This window comes from Varanus komodoensis, unplaced genomic scaffold (genome assembly GCF_004798865.1).
Source record: "Varanus komodoensis strain SLA01 unplaced genomic scaffold, ASM479886v1 scaffold7_3, whole genome shotgun sequence".
In the NCBI taxonomy this organism is placed as follows: Eukaryota; Metazoa; Chordata; class Lepidosauria; order Squamata; family Varanidae; genus Varanus; species Varanus komodoensis.
Window position 1 is genome coordinate 8,600,882 of NW_025336480.1, and position 23,180 is coordinate 8,624,061.

The window sequence follows — 23,180 nt, forward strand, 5'->3', positions numbered from 1 at the left end:
TTGTGTGTGTATAATTTTATTGTTCTGACACTATGCATCTAATTTTTAGTTTTGAAATGCTGACTTCTGAGGGTTATGTGTGGGTATATTTTTTTAAAAAAATCCAGATGGCTTTAAATTGGATCAGTGAATTGGATCAGTGACTTTTTCCCTGTAATTAAGAGTCACATTTTCCCCACAAATGACCTTTAGAAATCAGTTCAGGGCCTCTGTTACTATTTTGCGTATTTATTTCTAAAAGTGTTTTTGTCACAAAATCAGCCACATGGCAACATACCTTGGCAAGCAAAAACTCTTGGCATGTCTGTATTACTAAGAATTTTGATAAGGTTTGCAGCTGCTGGTGACCCATCAAAATCCATTTGGTGCCAAGGTTTAAGAGAAATTGTTAAACTGCTTCTGCTTTGATGTACATCTTAGGAGCTTCTAAGCTACAGTAGTAACCATGGGCTTTTTAATTTTTGTTCTGAGAACTCATCTAATATGATGGCATATCATTCATATGATGGGAAAATTGCATACATGTATGTTTTTAGCATGATGACATTCTTTAAACTTGCCCTTGATTCTGCTCAAAGGAAAGAAGAAAGTTTCTCCTGACAAGATGATGGAAATGCAAGCCAAGATAGATGAAGAAAGGAAAGCCCTTGAAACAAAGCTTGATATGGAAGAGGAAGAGAGAAACAAAGCCCGGGCAGAGCTTGAAAAGAGGGAGAAAGATCTGCTTAAAGCGCAGTGAGTATTTCTGAACTTGGAATACAAGCCTTGAAATTCATGACTCCTGTAAAGTGCTTTCACATGCTCCAGGCACTTAGCTTGCCTCCTCTAGTTGCAGCCCTTACATCCACCCTGCAAGGCAGCCTTTCTCAGTCTGGTTGCATTGGAGTGCAGCTCTCATCAGTTCCACCAGCATGGTCCTTGGCTGGGAGGGATGGCAGTTCAACACATCTGGAGGATATCTGCTTGGAGAAGGGTGCTGTAAGGAAAAGCCAGCATTCTCATCTGTCCAGCAACCCCATATTGCAGATGGCAGGACTGAGGCTGACAGAAGATGGCTTGCCCTAAGGCCTGTGAGGGATGTCCTGGCAGAGGCAAGACTTGAAGCAGAGACTTCCTAGTTGTAGCTCAGTCTCTTAGCCACCATGCTGGCAAGGCTCACTAGTGCCCAGGGTACATGTGGGGTTTCTGGCCTTTGGCATATGCAAGTGTTCCACATGGGGGAGCATCAAGAAGAGGGGGTGGGCAACCTGTAGATGCTGTTGGATGGCATCATCCCTCACCATTGACTGTGTTGGCCTGGGCCGTCTGGAGTTGTATCTGAAGGGCTATAGGTTGCCACCCCATTCCCTTGATGTACGGTATGCACACGCGCGTGCACAGGCACACATGCTGAAACTTCCATAACTAGACTGACATGGCATTGCTGACAGTTCGTGATGTTCCCATGAGTATCTCTGACAGCAGTTGTGGGCAAAATGCCTTCTCAATAAATACCATACTTTGTCAGGTGGTTAGTATTACGTTTTCATGTGCGCATGTGCATTCTAAAACTCCCTCCTTTGGGGATCGTTCACGCTCCAAAAAGCCCAAATGTGCTTAAAAGGATACCTGCACACATCCCCATAGGCAGCTGCTCTCTTACACATGTTCACTGCCCTTGAAAGGCTTTTTCTCCTTCTGTCGCCACACGTTCCAAACATTCACTCCTTGCCCGAGTACACTTCTCAGATGTGTACAGTGATCCCCACACCACAAGTGGGCACTGGAATTGTTCAAAAGTTACTCTGGTGCAGGGGGAGCAGTAGGGGATCAATAATGCCTCTGTTATTGGGAGGTTTTTTTTTTCCAGGCTCCCCACCTTTACAGGAAACACTTCAGAAATAAAGGAGCAATACCTAGAACCTTCCATCTTGCTCCCATTGGGACAGTCTCCATAGCACAGTCCCTTGCAACAGCAGGGCAGCGGGTGGGGGGAAACTTGAGAGGAAAGGCTGAAAGGGTTTCCTTGTTTGTAAACCAGCCACCCCTAGTGGAAAGGATGAGCAGCTGAAAAGTAGGCCGTCTTCAGCCTGGCTAAAGTTGACAGAGCTTTCAGCTTAAATATTGCTGTGGTAGCTTCCCACACACGTGCATGCAGCCCCTGCCTCATAAGCTGATAAACAAATGTGAGAAGCTACCCAGGACTTCAGTTGTGCATCATATGGGCCTCTCAAAATTGAATTTGGGATCTGTAGTGTTAGACTCCTGGCTTCCAATGAGGAAAGTTTTGTCCTGTCCATTCACCCAGGCAAGAACATCAGTCACTGTTGGAGAAGTTGCTAGCCTTGGAAAAGAAGGTGATTGTGGGAGGAGTGGACTTGCTGGCTAAAGCGGAGGAGCAGGAGAAGCTTCTGGAGGAATCTAACATGGAACTTGAGGAGCGAAGGAAAAGAGCAGAGCAGCTCCGCAGAGAACTCGAAGAGAAAGAGGTTCAGTTCATCTCTTTGCTATACTGTTGTGTTCTTACTAAACAGCATCACAGGTACCCTTCATCTTATTTACCTGTGTGTTGGAGTCATGTGTGCAGGCACGGCTCATGCATCTCTGAAATGAGGGGTGGTATCTGCATGGCACTGCTTAAAGGATTGGAAACATTTCACCGGAGTATTCTGCCGCTTCTGCTTGGTTTCCAGACAGGGCTGAAGTTTACCTGGAGAAGAAGTCTTCAGCTCATGAATTTGGGGAGTAGAATTAAGTGCAAAGCTGCTCCTCTTTTCAACCTTGGTTCTGTTCTGCCATAGTCAGCCAGACTGAGGTTGGCAACTTTTGAACCAAGGTGGTAGACAATGTGGAAGCAAAATGCTGGCACCTGGCAACAATTAACATGGCATCCCCACCATACACTTGGGCCGAAAAACACCCCCCACAATCCTTTGCTGAATAGTATCTTTTAAACAGCCATCAGTTGGGTAGTTCTTGTTAACCTTTGGCATTTTTAATTATTTGTTAATAGCAAGAGCGTTTGGACATTGAGGAAAAGTATACCAGCCTTCAAGAGGAAGCTCAAGGGAAGACCAAGAAACTGAAAAAAGTCTGGACAATGCTAATGGCAGCAAAGTCAGAGGTCAGTCTCCTAAACAGCCCTGTTTCCAAGCACTGTTGCAGGCAGATCTGTGTTTCCAAATGACCATCAAAGGGACATAATTCACATGCAAGAGTAAATAGAAACCAGAGGAGGAAAGGCTACAGGGGTGTAGGTGTGCTTTCCATGTGGATGTTCAGGATCTGTGTAGAACAAACGTGCAGTTGGCAACATGTATGCCAAAGCTATTGAAGCATAGAAACATTGCACTTGAATTATTTACAGGATTATCAGTATCCAAAGTCCTTTACGCAATAGCATAAAGAGAAAAAAGATGATCTTCCTGTCCTGCTGTGCTTGAAAAGTAGGTTCGGAGTTCACTTTGGAGCTCTGTGGCATTAACAGCTTTGTGAAGGCAACAGTTCTCTGGCACCATTGCACTACTGCAATATGTTCTAGTAGTACTGTTTTAGTGCTAGTGTGAGTCCAGCTTGGTATGCACTGTGAAGGAGATCAGAGAATACCTTGAAAAGCCATTGCGACATGTCTGCTTAAAAATCTGCTCTTAAAATCCCTTGTGGTTGGCCCATCATGAGCTCTGCTTTTAGGATGCTACAAAACCCAGCTACAGATGTCCCACTGGGTTATGTTTGCTTAGATAGGTCTCAGTTTTTGCAGTCTAAAGATTAATGGTGAGGTCATGTGCCACATCGGTCCTTGATTCATGCCCTGCTTGGTACTTCATTCAATAAAGACCTTTCCAGGCACCGTGAAGGAGGCCATTGTATGGCCATTCCTCAAGAGGCCAGCTCTGGACCCAGTCAACCAGCTGTGCACGCCTCCTTTCCATGAGAATTGGTTGAGGCATTAGAAGTGCTGGACTATAGCCTGCAATCTGTAATGGAGTAAGAGACAGATGCTCCATTCTGACAAGACAGAGATGCTGTAAGATGGCAGTCTGATGGATTTGGGAGGGGGGGTTGTTTACCTTAAGAAAAAGGTCCATGGGGTGGGGCTGCTGTTAGATCTCTCTTACTTTGGAAGATCAGGTGGCCTCTGTGGCATGAATCAACTTTTTACCAGCACATGCTGGTATATACCAGCTACAGACTCACCTAGACAAAGCTAGATTACCGCCATGCTTTCTGTGTGAGGCTACTTTTGAAGGAGTTCAGAGACCTCAACTGATTCAGGACACAGTGGTCACACACTTGACTACTAGGATGATCTGGTGCATTTCCAGCTCTATCTAAGGTGTTATTCTTCACCTTCTAAAGCCTTAAATAGATTAAAATAGATTGAAACCAGGTTATCTAAATGTCCATCTTCTCTCACACAAACCTGCCTGGAATGTATGGTCTGCTTCAGAGGGCCAGCTCTGGGTTTCTCTGATAGACAAAGTTAGGGGGAGGCAACTGCAGAGAGGTGGTCTTGGTTGTAATGCCCCATTGTGGAATGCCATTCTGTGAGAGGTATAAGAGATGCCAGTGCATCTCTTCTTTAAAACTAGTGTATTCTGATCGTTTGTTGTCGTTACATGCTTTTCTTGATGTTTAAATGAATTTTCATGGTTTTTATTAGCTCTGAGAGTTGGCTTACTGAATTTTCTGTTGGTGGTATATTTTCCATACATTTATTTCATGTTCATTTTGAGTACTTCTGGTTAAATTTTTTAATAATCTTTGCTTATAGTCTGTTGGCCTGCTCATTTTGTGTGCGTGCGAGAGAGCGAGAGAGTTGTATATGCAGATACTGTTTAACAGAAAATGGCTAACAAATCTTTTAAATACATTTTGGTTTTCCTTCACCCTACTTAAGTTTGCAGTGTCCGTGGAAGCTTATGCCATCATAATTTTGTGGATCTTTACAATACCTGCAAGACTATTTGATGTCTCCACTTTGCAGCTTATTTTCAGTAACTTAAAATTACTTTCCTCTAAATGGATAGCATTATTTATATTTTTTTATTTATCCGGCATCATCTGGCATTTCAAGTGGCATTAAACTTAGCACAAAGAACAGAATATACCAGTCCTTGCCAGACTAGCCCAAAGTCTAATATGACACAAAGGGAAGGAAGGAAGATGAGGAAGGAGAAAGCAAAATAGGTCTGTTTGCTTTAAAAATGGCCTACTTACAAGCCCAGTGTGAAAATACTCTCTAGAAAATAATACACATACTTGTGATTACCTTTGCCACAAGTTATAACCCGTGGAAGGATCTAAATATTCCAATTCCTTATGAAAGACCCTTTTTGATGGTTTGGTTCAATTTGTAGATGGCGGATCTGCAGCAGGAACATCAGAGAGAAATTGAAGGCTTACTGGAGAACATTCGCCAGCTCAGCAGGGAGCTTCGTCTTCAGATGCTCATCATTGATAACTTTATACCTCAGGACTATCAGGTGAACACTAAATTTGCAGTAAGACCTCTAGGAGAGCCTCCTTTCATTGTCACATTTTCACTCTTAATGGCCAGTTGTTATATTCATGAAGCTGTCAACTGCCAGCTTCTGTGTAGCAGTTCCCTGTGCTGCCTTGGAGCAGGGCCAGGCCAAGACATTTCGCTGCTTGAGGTAAAGGGCAAGATGGCGCCTTCCCCTTCAGCTGGACTGGCAGATGGTTCTTACCTGGATACTGGCCCTCGGATAGAATTCGCTGCATCTGAGTACTGCAGGCTAGCTCAGGGATGCAGGGCGGACGGTGTGAGGCACAGAATTCTGCGGGAAAATTTCACTGCTGCCCAGTGAAAAAGACAGCCCTGACTGGGAGCTCAGAGATTATATGGGAGGGACCAACATGTGGTTCCTTCCCACATGCTCTGCCCAGACTGCAGCCACCCTTAGGTGGCATGGAAAGGAGCCTGAGGGAGCGACAGGCCTGCAGATAGTCTCCTAGCCATAATGACTTCTGTTCCAAAGGCAGTTGGCTACTGACAATCAACAGTTGGCAGAGATCCGTTGCCAAAATGCTTGTGTTCATCCCAGATACATGTAGGATGTACAGACTAGTTAGGGCTTTGGTCCAATGTTTGAGTGCTGCTCTTAGGTTCTTATCACCTGTTTTGAACTCTTCTGCAGTGGGATGCAGAGAAAGTGGGGAATGGCTCTGCAACTTCCCCCCCCCCCCCCCCCCGCAAGCACTTTTGGGAGGTGATGGACTGGGATGCAATTGATGTGCTTCTGAATTTGCCTTGCTGACTGATGAGAGCAGAGGCCATGAGCTTAAGCTGGGTTTTTTTGCTGGTTTCTTTCAAGGAAATGATTGAAAACTATGTTCACTGGAATGAAGATATTGGAGAATGGCAGCTGGTATGTAAGCACAATGTGATAAATGGGAACAGTGATGTAAAAGTCTAAATGTGTTTTGAAGGACCTCATGGTCATGTTTAGTCCTCATCTTCATTTACTAAAACTAGAAATGAAAGCAGTGACTTCCAGTTTTGAAAATTATTATTATTTATACCAGCCTTTTTTCCTCTTGCAAGAAATCCATGGCAGCTTACATAATCCTCCGCTATTTTATCCTCACAACAGCAACCCTGTGTGGTAGGTTCATCTGAGAGTGAGAGACTGGCCCAAAGTCACCCAGTGAGCTTCATGGCCACATGGGGATTAGAAGCTGGGTCTCCCGAGTCCCCAGTCCTTCACTCTAATTGCTGTGCCACACTGGCTCTCAGTTTAGCCAGTTTAAAGTGTGTGGCATTCCATTAGAAAGAATGACTGCTTCTTACACAGGTCTTGTCAGGCTTCCTTGGAAGTATCCCACTGATTTCAGCAGAACTTATTCCCATGTATGCGTGCACAGGATTGTATTTTAACCAGTCCTGAGCATTTGCTAGTCTCTGTTGGGCTAATTATAAAGAAAGCTGCCTCTGCATGATTTGATGAGATATCCCCTCATTGTGACCATATAAATAAAGGAGATCCCTCCCCCACCACACACAGGTAGGATTAATGATACAGTGTATAATTACCCTTATTTTTTTTTCTTTAAGAAATGTGTAGCCTATACTGGAAATAACATGAGAAAACAGACTCCGGTACCGGACAAAAAAGAAAAAGATGTAAGTGACGGCAAATGTAGGCTGCTGCCCTCTACCTTTGTCTGGTTGCCTGCCAGTGTGACATTTCTTTTCAGTTTTGATGGTGCACTCTCCTGTGACCTATGGATGTCAACTCACAATGCCCTCTTTCTTCCCCACTCAGCCCTTTGAGGTGGACCTTTCACATGTATATCTAGCATACACTGAAGAGAGCTTGAGACAGTCTTTGATGAAACTTGAGAGACCGAGAACTTCAAAAGGAAGATCAAGGCCCAAAACAGGCAGAAGGTAGAGCTGCTTTAAATTTTGTTTTGTACCAACTCGAAAGTTCAAAAGGGATGTTTACATGGTGCCCCAGAGTTCAAAGAAAACAGGATTATCTTCTTTCTACTGAGTGTCATTCAGAGTTGCATGAATAGCCCTGTTGCGTATATGGTACTAACACTGAAGAGAAGGAGAGGTCCCTGTTTTGTGTGTATACCAGAGCCAAAGGAGCCAGGTGTGCATGAGGAGCCTGTTTTGTTTTCAGTTTTTACTCTTTAGAAGCAAGGAGATGTGCAGAAGTGGAGTAGATCAAATCAGATTTCAGGTGGGGTGTGGTCACAAGAGGAAACTCAGTCCATTGACTGTGCACAGTCTAACCTTACAGGTTGGAAAAGAATACCTGAGATCTGTTGGTTTTGTACTGGAGCTGTTCTCTGCAGATGAAGCAATCCTGCCTGGAACATGGCTGGTGTAAAAATATATTGGACTGTACCATGGCAGATGATGCAGGTGCTTTTATTCGTCCTGTGCCTTGGTGGCGCAGTGGTTTAAACCGCTGTGCTGCTGGGCTGGTTGATCGAAAGGTCACCGGTTCAAATCTGCACAACAGAGTGAGTTCCCGTTGCTCCGTCCCAGCTCCTGCCAACCTTGCAGTTTGAAAGCATGCGAATGCAAGTAGATAAAAAGGTACCACTTCGGTGGGCAGGTAACAGCGTTCCGTGCACTTTGGTGTTTAGTCATGCCGGCCACATGACCATGGAGACTGACTGCGGACAAACGCTGGCTCCCTCGGCTAGGAAACGGAGATGAGCACCACCCCCTAGAGTCAGGCATGACTGGACGTAACGTCAAGGGGAACCTTTACCTTTACCTTTCTTCCAAGGGAGTCCAGTGTGATATACAACACAATCAAAATGCATCCATTATACATAAGTGAAAGCACCATAGTGTTCCTCAGTTACATAGCATTTACAACAGCAAACCTAAAATTAAACTAAAAACATGAAACATGTACACAACCTTCAAGCAGTAAAGGGCCAAGTTGTATTCAAAACCACAAGTGGACAAATATGTTTTTAGTTGTCTAAACCTCAGCAGTGTTGGGGCCAACCACATGTTTCATGGATTATTGTGTACTTATTGATATATTGGACACCACATTTAATGCAGTTCCACATCCAGAGCACCATCTGGTCCAGTTTTATTGGATGAGCTTCAGTTATTGAGGCCTGAGAATATGGAGAAGGTGCTTGGTCAAGATTAGTCCACCACTTATGGGTGTGACCCTTTAAGCAACTAAGGAAGGGATTTCAACTTGGGTCCAGGAGCCTATAAGCATCTGCTTGAGAGAGGGAGAGGTGCCAGCCTCTCTAAAAGAGGCTGTAATTAAGCCTCTCCTGAAAAAGTCTAACCTGGTTTTAGAATGGAAACTGTCTTGATCATCCTATGGGATGATTTTTGCCAGGAGAAAAACAAGAGGAGTTGATTCTCTGGGACCTCTCGGCGGGTTTCGATACCATCAACCATGCTATCCTTCTGGATAGGCTGGCTGGGCTGGGAGTAGGAGGCACTGCATTGCAGTGGCCCTGCTCCTCCTTGACTGGCCAATTCCAGAAGGTGGTGCGGGGGGCTTATTGCTGTGTGCCATGGGGTACTTCAGGATACTGTTTTTATCCCCAATATTTACATGAAACTGCTGGGGAAGGTTGTCCAGAGGTTTGGGTGGATGTCCCACCTGTATGCAGATGACACTCAGCCCTGCCACTCCTTTTCATGAGACTGAGGTCTGGCAGTGACCACTCTGAATCAGTGTTTGAGCAAGGTGATGAGGTCAACGAGGGCCAACAAACCGAGACTCAATCCAGGGAAAACGGAGGTGCTGTTAGTAGGTGGTTCATTGGTCGAGTTGGGTGATAGTCAGCCGGCTCTGGAAGGGGTTGCACTCCCCCTAAAGGGCCAGGTTTGTGCTCTGGGGGTGCTCCTTCATCCAGAGTTGTCACTTGAGGCACAGATAGACTTGGTGGCACAGAGCACATTTTACCAACTTAAGGTGATATACCAACATTAACCCTGCCTGGACAAAGAGAACCTAGCTACTGAATCCGTGCTCTGGCAACCTCTTGTTTGGATTGCCTCAATGCACTGCATGTGGGGCTGCCTTTGAAAGTTCTGGAAAGTTCAACTGATCCAAACCAGGACAGCAAGACTGTGCATGGGGACTGACTCGGAAGAACACATTGCACCAGTCCTCTTCCCTCTGAGCTAGCTGCCAGTTGCAGTCTGGGCTGGATTCAAAGCCCATTCAGGGCAAGGTTTTCTGAAGGATTGTCTCTTCCCATGTGTAGCTGCCTGGACTATGAGCGGTCCTTCGCTGGGAGTCCCTTCCAAAGGAAGCGAGGGAGGAGGCTACCAAGAGAAGGACCCATTTGATTGTGGCACCTGACTGTGGAATGAGCTCCCCAAAGAGGTGTTCCTGGTGCTGACTTTGCATTCTTTTTGGTTCCAAGTGAATGCCTTTTTTTTCTCCCAGCAGTTCACCTTTATTTTCAGTTGCATTTTATTCAGTATCACTGCTGTGTTTCTATGCTGATTCAGTTGCGATTGTTTTTGTCATTTTAAGTTATTTTTGTTTGTGTGTGTTTTTCTTAACTTTCATTAAATGCCCAGAGAGCCTTGACTATCAGGGTGCGTAAAAATAAATAAATAAATAAATAAATAAATAAATAAATAAATAAATATTGCCCTGAGTAGTATCTGGTAGAAAGAGGACTTCAGGAAATAGCTGTTTGACTTTTGGGGCAAGTAAAGCTTCTGCTGATCCCACCAAGTGTCAGTTGAGAGACTTGGAAATCAAATCAATAAGCCAAGCACTCCCTTCTCATCACTTGAGCCGTCTCCATGGTACAGCTGATTGTCTTTGACTGTGGTGACTTCACTCACCCCACCCCACCCTGTCCACTTGTACCATTGATCATGGCCTTACACACTGTACCCATTAAAAAATAGCAACTTAAGCTGTTCTGCAGGTGTGAATCACATTTCCATGCTTCCCTGAGATTGTGTGCACAACCTGAAAAGGTGGTTTCCTCCTGGAATAAATGTTTTGATCTCAAAAGTATTCTTGCCTCTCTTGCAAATAATAACTAATGTAAAATTTCTTCTTTCCATACAGAAAACGTTCTGCGAAATCAGGGGCTGTGATTGACTCATTGCTGCAGTAGACTAAAACAGGGAGTGAGCTTGCAGTAGGCGTGTGCTTGGCCAAAAGATGCAGATTCTTCTTTCTGGAGGTCACAGGAGAGTTTGATGTATTGCTGATCCAGAAGTAGCTGTAAAGGCCCATGCTGTTGCGACTGCAAGAAAATACATGGGTTTCCCTTGATTTGCCATTAGGTCATCTGTTATACTAATGTAATTTTTTCAGTCTAAGCTATGTGGTCATTGTAAATTGTCATTGTTATTAATGCCACTTTGGACATTATGCAGGGGGAAACTGTTTGGGATATCCTGTGTTTTAAAATGACATGTACAGAATGGACGAGATTTTCTGTGTGTGTGTCTAAAGTTAAACAGATTGTGAGTAGACAACCAGAATTCCATAACCTGATATACTGGTTTTGCTTTGTACTTTGCTGTTAGTCCTTCCCATTGTTCTGTGTTTGCACTGTTGTAAAATGTCCTCTTCTTCTTTTAAGAAGTGGTAGCTGCAGAGTCTGAAATAAGTGGAAACCCCTTCTGTCTGAAGCACTCTGTCTAAATAATTTACCATTCCTGTAGTATACATACAATATACATAGACTTAACTCAGTGTTGTTACGCAAAGATGGAAGGTTGCAAACCTATGTAGTGGTAGGCTTGCACTTGTCTGGAGGGCAAGGATAAGGTATCCTTAAGATTAAAACCTATCTAGCATTTGATTTCGAATGGGCCATGCCTGATTATGGGAACAATCCAATAACTACTGCTCTGCAGCTTCCATTCATCTTCACTGGGGTTTACGAAGTTCATGCTGAAGTTACAGAGAATTGCCAGGCAGCCTCTGCTGCTTGACTAATCAATCTGGAAAAAAGCATATTTGTGTGGACAAAACTCCAGAACTGGATGCCAGGTAGCTTTGAGGAGGGACAAGGGAAAAATTCAGTCTGTAAACTGTATTTTCAAGAAAGCTGGCAAGGAGTTATTTTGGGGTTGCCTTTGAAGCCTAGTTCATCTAAAAGCAGCAGGAGGAGCTGACTTGTGTGAGACTGGAGGAGTTTGCTTGAAGATCAGGCCTCTTTAATAACTGCTACATCTTCTGGCTCTTATTGCTGTACTTTCAGCAATAACTCGCACCACTTCCTTCTGCCACCATATTCCAGCTCTAGTTTGGCAGGACATGAAAAGTGAAATCTCTGTCTTTGCCTGTTAATCTATCGGTTTTCATGACTCTCAACAAGATCAGCCACCGTCAGAACCCTTGTCAGTTACAGTCAAAGATTGTATTGCATTTGATGCTTGGAAACTGAGATGCTACAATGTTATTCAGGAAGAAGCTTATGTACATAGTTTTTAAAGTTGCCTCCTTTTCTTAACTGTTTGATTCTAGGCCAATTAAGTTTTTGGATAGAATAAGTGAGCTTGGACGTGTGTTAGAAATGACCTTGGCTTGTTTCCTCATAGTATTTTAGTGGAGGAAAAGTAGAAATTTCCCCAAAATGTCAAGAACAATTCTATCACTACTGAACCATAGTTTGATTTATAGAGCATTGAGACAGTAGCATTACCTTAGAAGGAGCGGATTGGTACAGTGTTATGCGTTCTTTAGTCATTCTGTTTCCAGTCAAAGGAAATACAGATACTTGCTTGTTCTGTCTACATACTGAATTGGCACCCGCTTATCTTCCAAATCCAATCTCTTATTTATGAAGTTATACAGCTACCACACATGAACTTTTGTTACATATTTAGGATGGTGATGACTGCTAGACATATCTCTTATTGTATGTATTTTAAAAGTAATTTTAACCATTCCTGTGCAATGTGTATTTTAAAAAGCTGTGCTGGCAGCTGTGAAATGCTCCTAACAAAAAGAGAATTTTGATTATATTTTGGTAACAGGACTGCAATCGCCTGTTGTTTAGTGTTATGAATGGCACCAAATTGCTGTAAGCCATGTTGCCCAGAGGCCTCTGTAGTTTTATTTTTAGAACTTCTTTAATGATTTCAGCTAACGGTCAGCTGAAGAGAAATTGATGATGAATATGGAAGAGATGCTTGGGTAGAGCAAGCAGGATGAAGCTGGAGGAAGAATAGCTTTATGTTCATAGCTGGATTCAAACAAAACACTCGAGCTGTCCTATGCACCGAAGATGTGCAACTGTTAGCTACTGTTGCGGTGGTTACACAGGAAACTGTTGGTCAAATAAAGTATTTGAATATGGTGTGGGCTTTTTTCTCAAGCATTCAGAAATTCTTTATAATTAGCTGGCAAACATTAATACACTTGAGGGAGATAAAGCTGATCCTACGCTGACACTGATCTCGATATTCTGTTTTCAGGATTAGAAAGACATTTTCACTGCTGTGATATGCTTCATAGTGGAAGGTGGAGTGACATTTACAAGGAGCCAGGCATCAGGAAGAAGGGGTGCCAGCACTAGATCGGGGCTTCTTTTCTGATGGGTGCAGCATTGTAAATGTTTCAACTCAAGTGCTCACCTGCCTGGCTACATGCAGATTTGTACCACTTGAAAGGCAGTGGACATGCTGCTTGGGCTACAGTCTCTCTTGATGTTATAATTCTGTGGCAGTTTGTCCACAAAGCCATACCTGACAATTAACCAAAGGGAATGCCAGTGCATCCAATTTTCCTTTGATGGTACAAGTTGATCCTATTTCCTGATAGCTTTACTTTGGGAGGTTTACAATACTTGCTTGTACAGAGGTGGCAAACTTGAAAGTTTTCTCTTCCTAAAGTACTTCCAAGGAGAGCCCTAACAAGTATAACTGCTTACTTTTTAAAAGGCAGAGTATCTGTCATAGTTACAGCTGGTGCATCATATTATTTATTGTGGATGTCTTTATCCAGGTTTGATTTTTAGCCTTATAGCCCAAGCAATCTACAATAGCATGCTGGTTTAAAGAAAAGGCAAAAGGCCATTCTGGTTTAGACACAGCCTTGGGAATATCAAAGGCTTTTTCAGGGAGAGAAGCAGCAGTGGTGCAGTACAATTTCAGCAGTCTCATCCCCACTTCTGTACAAACCATGGCAGGTGAAACTGAATGAGCGTCAGACAGGAGTGGTTTCCTTGAGTATTGTGCTAACTGGTCACAGCTTACTGCAATGTTCAACCTGTGTTTCCATTACTTGCTTTAACGACATCTTCCCCTTTGACTCAATTCCTATCCTGCCTGCAACCCATGTGGTCCCTGAGGTCTTTCATGGCGCTAACACTTGCTGCTAGGAAGAGCAGCCTGGCCTTGTTCTGCCTATTGATATGCGAACACCAAAGGAAGAGGCTCTAATGTAGGTGATGTGTCTCCTTGTCCATTCTGCCATAGCCCAGCAGACTCCTGTGTTTTCAGGAAAATTGACCTGAGGGCTCAGTTTTTTCTTTGTTTCTGTTGCAGCATCTTAAATTATTTGTGTGTAACATTTTGTTTTTAAAACAGCTTGCCTACTTCCTGGATTGCAAGAGAAGAAAAAACGCCTCTCTCTGTGCCTTTGTAGTTAATTACCTTGCATTGCTTACATCTTAAATTATAGTAGTTGAGTATTGATCCACATTATCAATTCTGTATATAAGGATGAGGCAAGAAAGGATGTATCCCTATTTATTGTTTTTCTAAGTTTTTAGTTAACACTTCTGGTTTGTGGTTTTGTCATGTACAAAGTGTTTATGTTGTATATAGTGGTACTATGCCTCAACACTGAGCATGTTGAAACCAAGAAATAAATGTCTTGGATTCCCACTGTATTTTCTCCCTTACTTTCTTTCCCTAGGCTCTTTCCAACATCCCATGAGCCCAGCGTTCACATGTACTCTCCGTATCTGCTTCCCAGCCCTCTAGACCAGACTTGCTGGATGCAGGTGAGGTTGTAGGAATCAGAGAATAGGCTTTGCTGATGTTTCCCATTCCACTGATGGAAGGACAACATTGGTTGCAATCTCTTTGCATTGACTCCTGGAATCTCTCTTCAGAAAATACTGCGGTGATTTGTTTAGGAGAGCATAGCAAAAAATCTCTGGCTAGATCTTAATGCTAAATGGTGTGACATATCTAGCTTGCAGCAGGGCCGCCTTGACACATGGGCCTGATGGGCACTTGCCCGTGGGCCCATACTAATCTGTGTATGTTAACCCTTGGAAAATTGGAAAACTTCCAAAATTAACAGTAGTTGTAGTTGTCGTAGGGGCCCCAGTACACTGCTTTGCCCGGGGCCCATAATGCTGTTAAGACGGCCCTGGCTTGCAGTGGGTTAAAGAATGGTGGTAGTAAGTGAAGTCTTCCGTACTGTCTGGCCGAGTGGATGCGATTGAATGTGCAGAACATAATATCTGCTGAATAGACTCTTCTGCAACATTTTGTTGCAGCTTCTGAATACCACTTTGACTTCAGCTAGACTTTCTATATGAGTAAGAGCAATAGCCTGGGGCCTTTTTGACTTTCTTGGGAAACTGGTATTTTGGAACTGATTTACAAATAAGTTTTTTGAGATTGAGTCAAATACAGGGAAAAAAACTTCTTCAAGAGAGTGTGGCTAAAGATTTTATTGCATGTTGGGCATTTGAAACATGATTTACATTTCCATTAGTTTTATTTCAAAACACATTCACATCACTTAAATATATTATTCAGTTATTCATTCTAAATCAGCTGATAGATGATCTTGAGGATGAAATAACAAGTAGGAAAAATGCTATAATATAACCAAGAACTTTAAATAATATTAACTTAAATATTAAATACTGGCCCTGTAATTCTTACAGTTACACTCTTTTGCTTCACCAACCTTACTTGGGAAGAATAAATGCTTTAACAACGGTTTCTCTCATGTGGCTTTAGGAAGAATCATTATGTCTTGTTCGAGTTAGTTATCCCTTTTCTCTATTTCTGTGGTTGCATTAGGGCCTCAGATCACAAATGTTTCATGGAGCAGCAATCTGCCAATGCATGACTGCATGTTCAAACATCTCTAGACTGTTAAAGAAGCAGGTGATTGGGTCTGGGAACAAGTTAGAATGGATTTAGGAGGGGGCAAACTCATGTTTGTTGGGAAATGCACATCCCTTTTCCAAGACCAGATACATTTCTACCCATTGCCTGTGATGAAAGTATTTAAAGAAAAATTATCTGCTGGATGGATTATTATCCAGGGGAGATGAAAAATACGCTATGTGATCACTCATGCTCTGAACTCATGATTCCTCTGCCACAAAAGAGGGCTGAACGAGACATATGTGTGACTTGGAATGTGAAGACAGACATTAGTTGATTAGTATCGACTCTCTATGGGTTGCATCCCATATTAGTTCTGCTTATAGTAGATCTAGTTAAGTTAAAGATATATTTAATTTCAAGTTAAATAGAACATTGTCAATCATGACTGCATAACTTAGTAATTACAAACATGAATGAGGTCTTGGTTTTTAGGAAGATGTCCAGTCCCAAGTTTTCTCTGAAAAAAATGAGTTTTCCTTATACTGTACATATGTTATATAGTCTTTGGAAATAATCTCTTAGTTTTGGGCAGAACTCCTTCATAGTAGTGCGAACAGTTGACAAAGTGCAGCTGACCTTTGAAAAGAAGAAGAAATAGATCTCAGTTTGATATACAACTCCTACAGTACCCTGTTATTGAAATACAAGTAGGTTGAAATGACAATATCCAATGTTTCTCATTTTAAGAGAGTTTCTGTGCTTTGAGAAGCCCCGCCTTCTTATAGAGAGCATTCATACAAGATCAGGTTTATTTCACAGAAATGATGCAACCCTAACTACTTCATTCTGGTCCAGAGAAAATTAATTCACATGCGGAAATAGGTTTTTGCGAGCAGCTCAGGTGGGAGGGACTTGATCCCACATCCCATTACAGGGTGAGAATTTCATGTAGATCCCTGCTCAGAAAGCTAAGGAGGAAGGTGCTGTCTCCCAGTCACTTGCTATCAACCTAACCTACCTCACAGGGTTGTTGTTACAAGGATAAAATGCAACTATGTAAGTTGCCTTGGGTTCATCACAGGAGGAAAAAGGTGGACTATATATGCAATGTAATAAAAATATGTTGGACTGGAGACCCAGTGCAATGTGGGGGAAAGAGTCTTGACTGGGGACTTGGGAGATCTGGGTTCCAGTTCCCACTCAGCCATGAACCCCACTGGGTGACTCTGGGATAGTCACTCAGTCTCAGACTAACCTACAGGGTTGTTGTGAGGGAAAATGGAACCATGCAAGTCAATCTGGGTTCCTTACAAGAAAAGGGGTGGGATATAAATGCAGTTGAATCATAATACACACCCCATCTTGGCTAACACAATTTTCTGGATGGGGGCAGCTAACTGTAATTCAGATTTCAGATGAACTTTCCTTGCAGCTGGAGCCCAGCTGGAAATCCAAACCTGGCTGCATTCAAATTCATTATTCAAATTACAGATTTTTTAAAATCTCCAAAAGCATGGAGACTATGAATTACATGATTTCCAGTTGAAACTGAACCATTCTACCCCAAGTCCCTGCATTTTCAGCCCTCAAAAATAAGATGTATGTTGCAAACCAGCCTTTCCCAAACTGGTACCCGCCAGGTGTTTTAGACTTCCATTTCTATCAGCCCCAGCCAGTATTGCTATTTTGTACTGATAGGTGATGAGAACTCAGATCTTAAATTTAGAATTCTCACCACCATTGAAATGAATTATTGGCAGTATCCTCCAATGTAAAAAATATGCAAGTTGGTAATAAGATAGCTATCAATTGTTTCTATGTTCTTAAGAAAAGGACAATTTCCTCTAAAACCTGATATTGTAGAACTGTAATGCTTGAAATACCTACAATGAACAATAATATTGCAAGTTACAGTGAGGGAGAACAATCATAAGCCTAGTTTTCATTGCAGTGTTAGGCTGCAATTCTAAATGGAAGTAAGCTTCCATGGAGTTCAATGAACTCATGGGACTGCCATCTGCATAAACATGCATCGTTTGTGCTGCATATGACAAGTACGCGATCAAAAAAGCTATGGATAGCATGTAAATATTCCTGTCCCCAGAGTTCAAATATTTCTTAAAATCACCTAATGTGTGTGTGTCAGCTTTCTTATTTTTCTTCAGTGAGAAATGTTGCCGCTCGTTTAGTGCCATCAAGTCATCTCTGACTAATAGCGACCCAATGAATGAAAGCCGCCTCTCTCCACCAAAATGCCCTCCCCTTGACAGATGTGCTCAGCTCTTGCAAACTCAAGGCTGTGGCTTCCTTTATGGGATTCAGCCATCTCAGATATGGGCTGCTGCTTCTCCCTCTGCCTTAGCATAGCGTGATTTTCTTCTCCAATGACAACAGGAAATTGGTGTTTTTAGTTCAAATACTTACAGGTCTTTTCAGAAAGTCTGACATTTCCTCGATAACTGGTGAGGTAATATTTTTGCAGGTATGGGTTAATTCCCTCAGAGCCTTGTTGATTTCACAGAATGTTTTCCGGTAGGTAATACACTGTAAAAAGTGGAAAATAAGTACAATGTGATAATTCAACATATGTTGAACTCAGGATTCATGCAGCTTCCTCATTTTAGCAGAAGCTTTTTGTGTCAGACCAACTCCAGGAAAAGTACATTGTCCTGAATAAAGGAATCCTATTACTCATTCTATAACAATCTGTTTTCTTTTTCATTTGTTTTATAAGAAAGGTACTGTAGAGTTTTTGGCTGAGGCCAAATAAATGAACTTTTTGACTGAATGAGTTTCAAGACAATATTACATGCTAACACTTTGTAATAAGCAGATGTTTATGTGTTGCATGTGATTACATGAAATGACAACTACAGAGGATGCCATTCGAAGTCTTCACACACATATAAAGGAATAGTGATACTGAAAAAGTCTTACTATTCTGTCATGAATACTCCAGATTATTTGGGAAAGGTGATTCTTTCCAGAGATCAATTTTAGAAGACTAACCTTAGATTAACCTTAAAATGCTTATAATATCAGTTTTGGAAAGATGACAACCATGGACCAAGACATTACTTTTTCTTCTTCTTCCCTTAATTATGAAAGGTCTAGACATTTCCTTCTTTGCATTCTGATAAGATCCTGGCTATTCCATTTTCTAATAATTGCAATGATCCCAGTCAGGAGAGCTTTTCTACAAGGGGCCAGTATTTTCATGGAAAAAAAACCAAACAATTTAAACAATTTCATTAATAGAATGCATGTCCTGCATATATTTGCCTAGTATATGATATCACACTGAGCACTTACAGGTTCTTTGTTGTCCCGGAAGAATTCCATCCTGATTTCTCTTACTCTCTGGTTCCCACATGGTGAATCCTGTGTAGGAAAGCAAAGTGATAACCAGATAAAGAAGAGACTTCGGCCTATATTTTCTGTGAATGAAAAGCTTGGTCTGGTGAAACACTCCTGTCATTTCATCCAATTAAGAGGCCCTTAAAAAAGTTTGTTTAGTATGTGAGTGTCTGTGCTTTGGATGCACCCTTTATTCCCAGGGCATCCATCCGCCTGGGGACAGAGCACCGTTATGGCTATGTACTTGGTAAGGCAATGCCCACCTCTACCATGAACCAAAGTGGGTAGACAAGAGTGGTCCATGGTCAACCACTGGACCACCAGCCATTTTCCCATCGACCACCCGACGCTTACTGCGGGCTGAATGCATACAGAGCAAAGGGCAGATGGCTTGCTCCTCTGTTCTTTCAGCAAGTCTTGGCTAATAAACAGAGCTATGAGCAAGTGGTCATGGCCCTATGCACATTTTAGACAGAAATTGTCTGTGGCAACAAGTAAAATACAGAAATCACCTGTGGCAAGAAGAAAGTTGCTATTTGTTATAATAACACCAAAGGAAGCCTCCACTTTCAAGGACAGGACACATTTACAGTATGTGGTTTTCAAATCTTCGACTGGATCCAGATTTAGTCATCCTCATTAGCCATGATCTACTTATGCCATTAATTTCAGTAGGTTTACTCTAAGCCTTGGTGGACACTGAACACCATTCAGCAGTCAAGCAATCCATGAACTGTTTAGGCCGCACAGGAGCAAGTGAGCACACTGCCTGCTGTTCACTCCCTGCTTCTGCTTTACATCCCCTTTGCTAAACAACCCTGAGTTGTTAGTTGAGCTGTCCAGTCCAGGCAGTCTGGGTGGCTGAGAGTTAAAGAACCCAGAGATTTAATCCAACAACAAACCATGGATCCAAAAATCTTGGCTGTTTAACCCTCAACAACCCGCACTGCCAAGTTCAGGAGGTGTGACTAATAACCTAAGAACATGGCATTCCTTGTTTCTTTTGCAATGCAGGGCAAAGCAGAAGCAGCAAGCAGATGTGATGCAGCAGGTGTGGACCAAGTTTCCATGGTTTAATCAACCCCTGGGCTATAGTACGATTCAAAATTTTAAGGGAAATTCTTGTTAGATCAGTACATGAAAACCTATCATTAGATGGAGAAAAAGAAGTAAAATCTTGAAGAAATAGGTGTAACTCTTTTCACATACCATATCATCTAAAAAGCACAATCACTTATTGAAAGGTTTGCTCTAATGTGGGAACAGATTTGATTGAAAATTAGATCTCTCAATCTTGCCAGTGATCATATCCACAGCTCTTCCAAGAACTAGAGCCAGTGTGGTGTAGTGGTTAAGAGCGTGGGACTGGGACTCAGGCGATCCGGGTTCGAGTCCCCGCTCAGCCATGGAGCGGACTGGGTGACTTTGGGCCAGTCACAGCCTCTAAGCCCAACCTTCCTCACAGGGTTGTTGTTGTGGGGATAAGATGGAGGAGGAGAATGATGTAAGCTGCCTTGAGCCCCTTGTAGGAAAAAGGCAGGATATAAATTGAAGGAAAAAAACCCCTAGCTTTTCACTTGCAGAGTTACACGGTGCTGAGGGCTATAGTCCCTTGGAGGTCATCCCAGGGGCCATTCAGCAGATCGCCACAACCACCTGCAGAGGGGGAGACCCCTGGGCAGGGAAGGGGGCCCAACCACCGAAGGATTCCATATTGCCCTGATGTGCCCCCAGAGCTGGCATAATTGCTTCCCTCCTGTTGAGATCAATGGGAGGGGGAAGTGTTTAACGAGGGGAGCTAGAAGGCCAACATAGGAAAGGCCACCACTCTATGGGCCATCCAACCAGTGCAAGCCGTCTGCCACAGTAGCTCCCACTCTGGACCAGACAGGACAGGCCTCTTCATGTTGCTAAACTTCTGTCAAAAATCTTTTTGGCTGGGACTGTAAACATTCCAACAGCCAATATTTCTCTGCTACTTCTTCTTTTTGCCCAAACCTATCTTCCATTCCCTTCACCAAATGCAGAAAATCTCATATCAAATAGAGCAAAGCCTCTTACGAAACCAAGTCTTTTGCTTGTTAAGCAAGCAATAACATGAGCATCAATATGTAACTACAACATGACAACAAGAAGAAAGATCCAAAACTTACCTTCAGTGTACTGCACGTAGTATTTAGAAAGCTTGTCAAGATCTGTGTTTGTCTTGGTAACTTCTGTGGGAACGAAGTTGAAAGAATCGTGTTTCCTAAAAGACAGACAGGAAAGATCGCTTTCAAAAGCATGTTCATGTTCTTTTGATTGTTAACAGCTCTGAAGGGGATCCCAACTACTGTTTTAGCTCATCTGCAACCGGATTATTTATATCATGCAACAGAGGAAAAGATAAGTATTTGACGTATAGAGGTGCAATGTGGATTTCCCTGAAAATTAAAAACCACACATATCTACCTAAGACTGAATGGAAAATGACTAATTATTCATGGAAAGAGGAAAGTTTTACGCCAGTCCTTACAGGACTTCAAAATGAATCGTACTGATTTTTTCTTACGGTCTAACACATGTTGCACCGTGATGCTGGCTCAGCAAGAAGAGCCCATTCATGATAGCAGGACCAGTGCACCTCCCCTGCGAGCTGCCACTGTTCTGCCACTACCTGTGCTCACCAGCACGGAGCCTGGCAACTTCCAGAGAAGTTGAAATGTGTTACGTGTGCAGATCTGGGTTTGACTTTCCCAATCAACAGATATAGGCCTGTATATGTATATAAGGACATGGATATGATACAGCTACGTGCAAGTACTCCATGACTATAAAGCTTACGTTCTACAAGAATGCATGAGTGGCTGCCACTCCACATTCTTCCTTCCTCAGTCAGAGACTGATTCAAAAGCGCAAAGTGATCTTCTATATTTTGCTGTATATGCAACATGGTTTGCTCCTGGCTGGAGCATCCGGGCACGCTTACGAGAGGATTGTTGCATCTGAGTTTCAAACAAGAGAAATAAGAATTGTCAGCTTCTCAGTTTCTAGTGGATTGGATTATACGCCTACCAAATTTTGTTTTTCTAACTGCGGTGGAAATTTTCTAACAACGTTGGTATCCTGAGGGGTGAATGGCTAGGTTTGCATGCCATGGCAATGTATCATGGGTAACCAGCCATGACGGTACCCACGATGGTTGTGCCATGCAAACCTGTACCACTTCCCTCGGGATGGCTTGTTTGCAGGAATCCACCCTGCCCACCCATGGATTGTTCTAGGAGTTACTGGACCCACGGTGGGTAGTTAGGCCATCTGAACTGGATGACTGACCCCATCCTGGGTCAGGGAAGCAGCAAGAGTGCTGCACGGCTCTTTCCACCAAGCAGCACTTCGGAGCAGCTCTCACTGGGTTGTTGCCTCCTGCTGTCCTTCCACACCTCCCACTGCCCCCCGTCACGTCTCCTTTTTTTGTCTGGTTTGTTTTGTTTTCCAGAGATCATTTCTCATAATCTTGGAAGTGACAGCCACTGGCAGCCCTTCGAGGTGCCTAAACATCACATTCAAGAGGTTGTACATGGTTTGCCATCCTTTCCCCAACTGAATGTGTGCAAATACCTTCACACGGAAACACACACTCTAGCTGGGAATCCTGGGAGTTGTGGGGCATTTTTCTGTCTAAACACACAGTGTATCCCACCTTTAGTTTCAAAGGGATTGCAGAGAAATGCGTTGCTAGTTGGTCTAAAAGGGCCGCTCTTGTACTGGGCAGGGTACTGCTTGATGCTACATCAGAGAATGTGTCCATCTAACTCAGCATTCTCGGCACCCGCTGACAGGAATCCTTGAGGTTTGAAGTGAAATATTCTAAGGATGGGACCTAAAAAACTTCTGTATGCAAAGCATGTGGTCTACCATCTGTCATACTGAACTTAACGATTGAATACCCAGTGGCCACTGATAATCTAGTGATAAATGACAGATTGGTAGATGATGGAACAGCGGAAAGGGTTGTCTGTCTAGCTTTCAAAGAGCAGGAACAAATGAAAGAAGACATTCCGTCAAGTACCCAGCATCCATATCCTGATTCCAAGCGGTAAATCTCCAGCACCACTGTAAATTTAGGCTGCAAACAAATCAGCAACAGCAGGAAGTTTCTACATCTGGTGCAGGGATAAAAACCTGACTGCCACATTATGAACCAATGGGAGTTTCTAAACTGCTTTCAGGGAGCCCTGTGTGGAACACATTAGAATAGAATCATACAGTTGGAAGGGGCCTAGAAGCCCATCAAGCCCAACCCCCTGCTCAATCCAGGATTCAAGTCTCC

At 43.0% G+C, this 23,180-nt stretch overlaps 1 protein-coding gene across 2 annotated transcripts in view; it reads left to right on the forward strand.

The window, feature by feature from the left end:
- KIF3A (kinesin family member 3A) overlaps positions 1-14,325 on the forward strand; it is a 36,532-nt gene extending 22,207 nt beyond the window's left edge. For both annotated transcript variants that reach the window (XM_044454539.1, XM_044454541.1), the window contains 8 exons: positions 579-735; positions 2,288-2,468; positions 2,993-3,103; positions 5,340-5,465; positions 6,318-6,371; positions 7,058-7,126; positions 7,269-7,393; positions 10,542-14,325. In XM_044454539.1, coding sequence (XP_044310474.1) covers positions 579-735; positions 2,288-2,468; positions 2,993-3,103; positions 5,340-5,465; positions 6,318-6,371; positions 7,058-7,126; positions 7,269-7,393; positions 10,542-10,590 — 872 coding nt within the window. In that variant the 3' untranslated portion in view covers positions 10,591-14,325. The remainder of the gene's footprint in view (positions 1-578; positions 736-2,287; positions 2,469-2,992; positions 3,104-5,339; positions 5,466-6,317; positions 6,372-7,057; positions 7,127-7,268; positions 7,394-10,541) is intronic.
- Positions 14,326-23,180: the final 8,855 nt, after the last annotated feature.